General features: G+C 43.3%; 1 protein-coding gene across 3 annotated transcripts in view; it reads left to right on the forward strand.

Moving 5' to 3' along the window:
* Positions 1-2,429: 2,429 nt before the first annotated feature.
* The window catches only part of aplp2 (amyloid beta (A4) precursor-like protein 2), an 88,132-nt gene continuing 81,755 nt past the window's right edge, over positions 2,430-8,806 (forward strand). For all 3 annotated transcript variants that reach the window (XM_037677642.1, XM_037677645.1, XM_037677644.1), the window contains exon 1: positions 2,430-2,694. In XM_037677642.1, the coding sequence (XP_037533570.1) occupies positions 2,623-2,694 (72 nt within the window). In that variant the 5' untranslated portion in view covers positions 2,430-2,622. The remainder of the gene's footprint in view (positions 2,695-8,806) is intronic.

An 8,806-nucleotide genomic window follows, 5' to 3' on the forward strand; every position in this document is an offset into this window, starting at 1 on the left:
TTGTGCTACCGGTATGACAATCTGACAAAGTATCACTGACCGACAGAACACCGGTACTATTTGCTACTAGTAATAAGAATGTTTTTTTTTTTTTCCCCCTACTGGTTATACTGTGCAGCACGGTGGCGCAACTGGTAGAGCTGCTGCCTCTCAGCGAGCAGGTCCCTGGTTCAAACCCCGGTCCAGGGGCCGTTCTGGGTGGAGTTTGCATGTTCTCTCTGTGCATGCGTGGGTTTTCTCCGGGTACTCCGGTTTCTTCCCACAGTCCAAAAACATGCATGTTAGGCTGATTGGTAACTCTAAATTGTTCCTAGGTGTGAGTGAGAGAGTGAATGGTTGTTTGTCTCTATGTGTCCCTGTGATGGACTTGCGACCCGTCCAGGGTGTACCCCGCCCCTCGCACAGTGATTGCTGGACATGGGCACCAGCGACCCCCGTGACCCAACATGGAATAAGCGGGTAAAGATAATGGATGGATGATGGATGGTTATACTGTAATGTGATGGGGGATCTATTTAATTTAAATTCTGAATAGTCAAAATTTTATTGTGACCTGGAAAATTAGACATCTGAGAAAGAATTAGGATTTAATTAAACTGTAACATGGCCTCCCGTACTGTTATTTTAGCTTAATAACTTACATTTTCCCAAGTTATAGTCATGTTTATCAGTTGTTGATGCACATACTATGATTACTTTACAATTTTAATAAAAATTCATCCAATACTTCACAAAATATTTTGCTAAATTGCTAATGCTGACATTTTAGACAAATGAGTAGTACTTGGCGTATGAGTGGCTGTCAGCTACGACCACATCAAATCTTAGTTTAGTATCTGTTCAGCTGCCTGAATAAGAACTGTTCTGTTCGCTAAGGTCCATTAGCTGCGACAGCCATCTTGAATTGGGTGGACTCCATTACTTTAACAGTTTTAGAAAGACTTCAAATGATTTCTGTCTGAGAGTTTGATTAACATCTGTCCAGTGGTTCATTACAGACAAACACACTAACACAGCCGGTCGAAGAAGATGGAGCTCGTCCTGAGCCTGGCTCTGTTAAACGTTTCTTCCTCATGAGGGAGTTTTTCCTTTCCACTGTCGCCTTCATGCTTGTTCAAGATGAGAGTTTCAGAGTCAGAGAGATTTATTTGTCATTCGCATCTCGTGTGGTACATGCGGTGGAACGAGGTTACGTACGCAGCGTCCCAGTTACATCCAACAATAAAATGTAAAAGAAAAACGGTAACAAGATCTAAGATATGAACTAAGAAAAACATCAACTAAAAATACATTAACGCTATTAGCATAAAAACATTACGTCAAAACAGCAGCACGAACATGAGTCTGTGTGAGCAGATGAGCACGAATGAACACATCAACATGAAAAAGATCAGCAGCAACATGAAAAAGATCAGCAGCAACATGATGTGATTTTTCTGGTTAGAGATTCATGAGTCTAGCAGCCTCAGGGTAGAAGCTGTTCCTCAGTCTAGTGGTTCTACACTTAATGCTCCTCAACCTCCTTCCTGAGGGGAGTGGGGCAAAAAGTGTGTGTGCTGGGTGAGTGGGGTCCTTCATGATGCAGGTGGCCCTCTTCCTGCATCTGGAGGTGTAGATGTCTGTGATGGTGGGGAGGCTGACTCCAACAGTCTTCTGTGCAGCCTTCACCACTCTCTGCAGAGCTTTTCTTTCTGCAGCTGTGCAGCCTCCATGCCACACGTTGATGCTGGAGCACAGGATGCTCTCCACTGCACACCTGTAGCAGGAGGTGAGGACTGAGCTTCCCAGACCAGCTCGCCTCAGTCTCTGATGATCTTTCTTGATCAGGCTGGTGGTGTTGTTGCTCCAGCTGAGGTTGTCATTCAGGTGCACACCCAAGTACTTGTAGCTGGAGACCACTTCCACCGCAGATCCTCTTACGTTCAGGGGGGTGTGGGTGTGTTTATTCCTTCTGAAGTCCACGATCATCTCCTTTGTCTTCTTCACACTGATGTGAAGGTTGTTCTCTTTGCACCAGCTCTCCAGGTGTTGCACTTTTCTGCGATGGAGTTAAATTCGAAGCAGTCTGCTCCTCAGGTAAATAGTGTTAACTTGTTTATATATGTGAATGTTTCTGTTCAGTGCCCTGAGATGACTTCTGTTGTGACTTGGCGCTTTATAAATAAACTGAATTGAATTTTTGACCCCATACATTTTTGGCGGCTTTTTGTTTATTTTTCCCGCCAGGGGGCGCTGTTTCCACCGAACAGCTTTTTTTTCTTCCCGCCAGGGGGCGCTGTTTCCACCGAACAGCTTATTTTTGTTCCCGCCAGGGGGCGCTGTTTCCACCGAACAGCTTGGTTTTTTTGTTCCCGCCAGGGGGCGCTGTTTCCACGCTCAGATGAGGTAGAGGAGGGAGGAGGAGGCGGCAAAGCTTCATCAGCTCCACCGCAGACTCTCAGTCCTCATTCTGGAGCCAGACTGTGGGTCTTTGCGACACCAGGCCCGGTTTCATAAACCCAAACAGCCCGTTCGGTTCGGAGGTTTTAAACTCTCGGGGACTCCTCTTTGTTTTTTCATCGCCTGGAACTTTGATTTCCAGCCACAGCTGAGAGGATTTACAATCGGAGCCAGAAGCTCATCATGGGTCCAGCTCCTGCGGTTTCTGTCCTGGTTCTGGGCATAGTGGTTCCAGCCCTGGCCGGATATATCGAGGTATGAAACGGTTCTGATTCTGGTTCTTCTAAATCTTAGAAATAACCCCCGGGAAAGCTGCTCGACCTATTTGATGTGTGGATTTACTGCCTGCGGATTTTCCTGTTTACCTCTCTGCTTCCTGTGATTTTTGCCCACGAACTTGTCCTGGAGCCGTTCTCACCTGCGTTTACACGGTCGCTCTTATTGGACCGGGTTAAATATTAACCGAGCCGTTTCCAGGTCGTTCCTGAGCTCTGGTCGCACTTTGTTCGTCTCTTTTAAAGCTTTGAAACCAGCAGAGTTCTGCTGCAGTGGATCAGAAACACGGTGCTGATCCTTTGATCCAGGTCCAAACTGGAGCTTGTTGGACTCCCAGATGACGTCACGTTTTGACAGACTATTACAAACCAGGACAAGTGTTTGTCCAGAATTTGTCTTTAACTGAGGCAGGTAAGGCCCAAATCACAAGGAGGTCTTTAAAGTAGTAAATTTTGAAGCTGATTGTTTACTTTTGGCTCATTAAAGCTATAAAACTATAAAATCAAACATTCAAAAGATGCTCCTGAACTACATAAAACATTAGTTTGAAAGCATTTACCGGCACTCCGGTAGTTTTCACATATTTTGATATGCAATTCTGAAATGTGGGCATGCACTCAATGTAAACAAAACATGGCTGAACCCAACCAGATGGGCCAACATTAGGTTAGCTGTAGTCTGTGTTGGTAAACAAATATGGTGGAATCGGTAAGTTAGCGCTTCAACCTTGCTGAACAATATCTGAAAGGCGTTAGCATAAACTGCTACACAATTTGAGAGCTTGATGTTGATTTATTACAGAAGAAATCTACTTTCATCCTAGTCCTGCTCTGACTAGCCATTAGCTCCTCAGTCTGGCCAGGATAAAACTCGCATTTCATCTAATTTGTCTTTCGAACAGCTACACTTATCAAAGCAGCAGCTAAAACTAGTAAGACCGCTGCTAAATCTAAAATTAGCTAGAGAAATGCTAAAAGCTAAATTGAGCTGCACCGCAAAGAAATACTAAACAGTAACTAGAATTTAAAGTTAGTAAAATGGTGACTAAAAGTTGAAATGAGCAAAAACTAGCCAAAAATCTACAAGGAAGTAGAAAATATAAACTGAAATGAGCAGAACAGCAGCTAAACGTAAAACTATCAAAGCTGACGTTATAAACACAAATTAGCTAATGCTAATTTTGGCAACGCAAAAGTTAAAAGATGAAATGGCAAAACAAATGCTAAAGGCTAAAATCTAAAACCAGTAGCTAAAAATGAAAGCCAGCAAAATTGTTGCTAAAAGGTAAAATTATCAGCACAGCAGCTAAAATGAGCAAAACAGTTGCTAAAAGCTAAAATTAACAACACATACTAAAATCTCAAATTAACAATACAGTTGTTGACAACTAAATTGAGCAAATCACTAGCTAAAAATAAAACCGGCAAAACATTAGGTAGAAGCTAAAATTAGTCGGAACAGCAGCTAAAGTTAGCAAAACGGTAGCTAAAAGCTAAAGTTAGCTAAACAAAAGCTAAAAATGAAATGGGTGTGGTGAAGTTGATTTAAATGAGCTCAAAGTTTATCAACAAATTCACGAGTTCTGATTAATGATAAAAATGTAAAGTATAAATATAGTAACGGTGCAGAAAACAAAAGTCGTAGCTGAAACGTCCTGAACGAGCTGAATGTTTTAATGAATGAACAATGATGACACGTTTAATGTGATTCAGCTGATTGGGTTATGTTTTGAACAGACAGGTCCTTCCTACTTTAATCGGTCTGGACGTCGTCAGTGTTTTCTTCTATTCAGCCTGTTGTTTACGACATGTTTACAACAAACAAAAACAGCAGGTTTTATTGAACCGTACGGTTGAAATTGTGAAGATAAAAACCGCCCTGTCACAAACAACACATTCACAACAAATAAATTAAAATCTGCAGTTTTTATTGAATCGAATGTTGAAATTGTGAAGCTAAAAACTGCCCCGTCACAAATGACACATTCACGACAGATAAAATAAAAACCAGGAGTTTTTATTGAACTAAACGATTGGAATTGTGAAGGTAAAAACCTCCCCATCACAAACAACACATTCACAACAAACAAAATAGAAAAACAACAGTTTTTATTGAACCGTACAGTTGAAATTGTGAAGATAAAAACCGCCCTGTCACAAACAACACATTCACAACAAACAAAATAAAAAACCTGCAGTTTTTATTGAATCGAACGTTGAAATTGTGAAGCTAAAAACTGCCCCATCACGAACAACAAATCCACAACAAACAAAATAGAAAAACATCAGTTTTTATTGAACCGAATCATGAAGATAAAACCCGCCCTGTCATTCTCTGAATGTCCGGTATTCCTGCTGCCTCACCACTTCTCGTCCCCGGACTCTGGCGCCTGCAGTGCCACACGTGTGTTAAAGCAGTACAACGCTCCTCTTAGAGCAAACAGCCCCACAACACTGCAGTGCAACTCCCCACCCCCCCACCACACACACACACACACACACACACACACACACACACACACACACACACACACACAATCAGAAGGTAAACACCAGCCTTTTCTGCTCCACCACAAACCTTTTCTGCAATCTTGTCTCCTCCTGGCACCACTGAGCGCTGCAAGAAACTACTTATCAAGACATGTTTTTCCTTCCTGCTTCTGAGACAAGGAGGGGAAAAAAATGGAACAACGCTCAGCCATTTTGAGGCTGCTGGTATTGTGTGTGTGTGTGCGTGTGTGTGTGCGTGTTGGGTTTATTATGCCCGTAAAATAATCTGTGCTGCTTCACTTTACAAAAGACGTGTCCTCGTGTGGAATGATTTCCTCCTCAGTTTGCCTCCAGAGGCTCCTGATCGATACCGGCAAGACTCCCCGGAGATGATTACTGGATGAAATCCGTAACGTTTCCTGTCCAATCCCTCAGATTAGCAAAACTCATCTCGGTTTGCTCTGGATTTTTCTTTCCTGAGAGTTTCCGAGATTTATTTGACAGTTGTTAAGGACAAGACTTCCTGTTTTTATTTGCAGTAAAGCAACTCGTGCAGAGGATACCCACGCTGAATTAAAACTAAAGTCAATGAAGATTACCGGGGGATTGAGCAGATTAGAGTAGGTGTCTGTTAGCAAAATATCTCATGAACTACTGGGCAAATTTTATTGAAACTCAGAAATTAATCGTTGGACAAAGATCTACAGCTGACCAATTTATGAAGTCAGTCCAATTCAAGATGGCTGCTACAGCTGTTCAACCTTAGCCAATATAAAAACGGCTTTAGCTCAAACAGCTTGTCAGATATTGAGCTAAACGTTTGCGTGGAAGTAGCTGAGAGTCATCCTCACCACACACTTAGAGCTCCTGATGCTCAATGGTTTTTTTATTAAAAATTTTAAAGGTTGCAGTTCTCAAAATTAACTTTTAGTTTGAACCTCTGGCCTGAAAGACGGTGTGTTTTAATTAAATCCAAGAATCTAATCTGAGAGGTCCGTTTTAGATTAACACGAGGTTAAAAGCACGAGTTTATTTCACGACAGGCCTGAACATAAGGCTGGTGGTTCTGTCCCGACGGCCGAGTTAAACATTTGTGTTCTGTCGGGCTCCGCTGGACCTTGAGCTCAGGTATCGGACCTGCCCAGTTCCACCCGGTTCATCTGGTTCATCTCAAGCAGCTCCTTCAGCTGCGTAAATGGGTTGGCTTGAGTTTTACAGCTCGCGTTCCTCCTGATAATTTCAGATTACAAAGAAAGCCCCTGATAATCCTTGAAGGAATGCATATCGCCCGCTGCCGTTCACGTCAGAATTTTAATCTAATCTACGGTGAGGAGTGAGAGTTTTAGCTACTTTGCTCGAACCTGCTCGTTTCATTAACGCAATCTCACCACATCCATGAGCTCTTCAAACTTGTTGTGAGCGACTCTCGGCTACTACCACACCAAATCTGAGCTCGCTACCTTCAACATCCATCGATCTGCAGCCGTGTTCGTGTTTTCTGATGTCCATCCGCTGTGGCGGCCATCTTGAATGGGGTCAACTCCAAAAGTTAATCTAAGGCAGACGTACGTCCAACGATCACTTTCTGGTAGCTTCACTAAATTCTGCTCCGCGGTTCGTGAGATATTTTGCTAACAGACGAGCACAATCGCCCACACACATAATTACATGATCGCCCACCTTTCATAGAAACGAATGATAAATATAAAAACGTCAGCCTTAAATTGCTCAATTATAGTTAACTGTAAATATGTTATTTTTGTGATGTTTATCATCGTTCAACCAGCTTACGTTTGAGTTATTCGTCTCTGCTGATGGTGTTTCTTTTGGATCAGAACCTGACAAGTTGAAGAGCCGCAGCTCCAGAACCTCTCCAGCTGCTGCACATCTGCAGATACCTCCTCCTCAGGCTCAGTCCTGCCCTGAGTCTTTGCTCTCCCACCGGAAAGAAAATACCTCACATTTCTGATGCACACAGAAATGCGATGCGGTGTCGGTTGCGTAATATTCGACCCGGTTGAGATAATCCGTGCTCGTTTATTCCAGCGCCGAGTGAAATGTGCTTCAAATGTTCCAGATTTTTCTGTGGTTCTTTAGTCCTGAGGGAGTCATTTGAGCGAATTTCTCAGAGCGATGTAGCTGAACTGTTGACACCAACCTGCGACACGTTTTCAAATTAACTCCGACACAGACCGGACCCCCCCCCCCCACACACACACCCCTTCTTTACTCCCTGGATTCATCCCAGTAGAGTCAAACTGAAAGAAAACTTCGGCTGTTGTGATTTTTATCGCCTGCAGCCGAAGGTGAAAGGGCGAAGGCTAGTTTGTTTGTAGCATTAGCGACATCTCATGAACCATTTGAACATATTTTAAGGCAACTCCCAGTTAACCACTGGAAGTGCATCATTTGGAGTCGACTCGGTTCAAGATGGCCGCCGCAGCTGAGCAAACTTAACAGACACAAAAATGTCTGTAACTCAGCAAATTACACGGATAATAAGCTGAAATTGGTTGTGGTAGTAGCTGAATGTCATCGCTAACGCATACTTTAAGCGCTGCTTTTGCATTACTTCTTGGCGTGAACCCTGTTTGTCTGTTAGCAAAATATGTCGTGAGCCGCCGGGCAGACTTTAGTGAAACCATCATTAACATCAGGTTTTTGTCCACAACTGATAAACTTTCAGAGTCTGTCCAATTCAAGATGGCCGCCACAGACGTTTGACTTTGGAAAACACAATTGTTTTGTTTTTTTTTCAGACCAAGTACAAGTACTTCAGTTTGGTACTTGCAGACACGTAGTAGTTAATGATTTAGTACTTAAACAACATACAAGGACTTCAAAGACACATTTGTTTTATTAAGAAGACGCCAAACTTCTGTCTTGACTTCACCTGTTTGTCTTAAAATATCTTTAAATTATGGACATTTATCAGTTTCAGTTATTTGCAAAGTGGAAGAGAAAATGACGTGTCGGTCCAAAGTATCTGGTTGTTTTTATGAGTACGAGTACTTGATGCTGGTATCGAGCCCGATACCAGTGGCAGTTCAGGTGTTGGTTTAATGTGTGTGTATAAACTGGCCACCCAATCATTTGAGGATACTATGCTTTCTAGTTTTTACATTACAGCGTTTCCCATACCATTATACGAGCGGGGGCGCCCCGCCCCGTCAACAGAACTGAGCATCCTGCTTTCTGACCCCCGCCCCCTCGACACCCCAATAACTGTGGGTATTGATTTAGCGCGGGGCGCAGTACAAACACGCTAGCAAAAATGCTACTGACAAACCTGTACTGTTCCGCTTGTTGATTATAAACCTGTACCAATGTAGCACTAAGCTAGCAGGCGGGCAACACATATGTGACTCCGCCCCCATCGTCAATTAAAACTGGCAGCAACATAGAGCTAGCAGGCGGGCAACACATATGTGACTCCGCCCCCATTGTCAATTAAAACTGGCAGCAACATAGAGCTAGCGGGCGGGCAACACATACGTGACTTCATTCCCCCCCCCCGGTCATCCATAAAAAACGGCAGCAATGTAGCGCTAAGCTAGCAGGTGGGCAATATAGACGTGATTCCGTCCCGCCACTATCCACCC

The sequence above is a fragment of the Nematolebias whitei genome, chromosome 6 (genome assembly GCF_014905685.2).
Source record: "Nematolebias whitei isolate Nwh7 chromosome 6, NemWhi1, whole genome shotgun sequence".
In the NCBI taxonomy this organism is placed as follows: domain Eukaryota; kingdom Metazoa; phylum Chordata; class Actinopteri; order Cyprinodontiformes; family Rivulidae; genus Nematolebias; species Nematolebias whitei.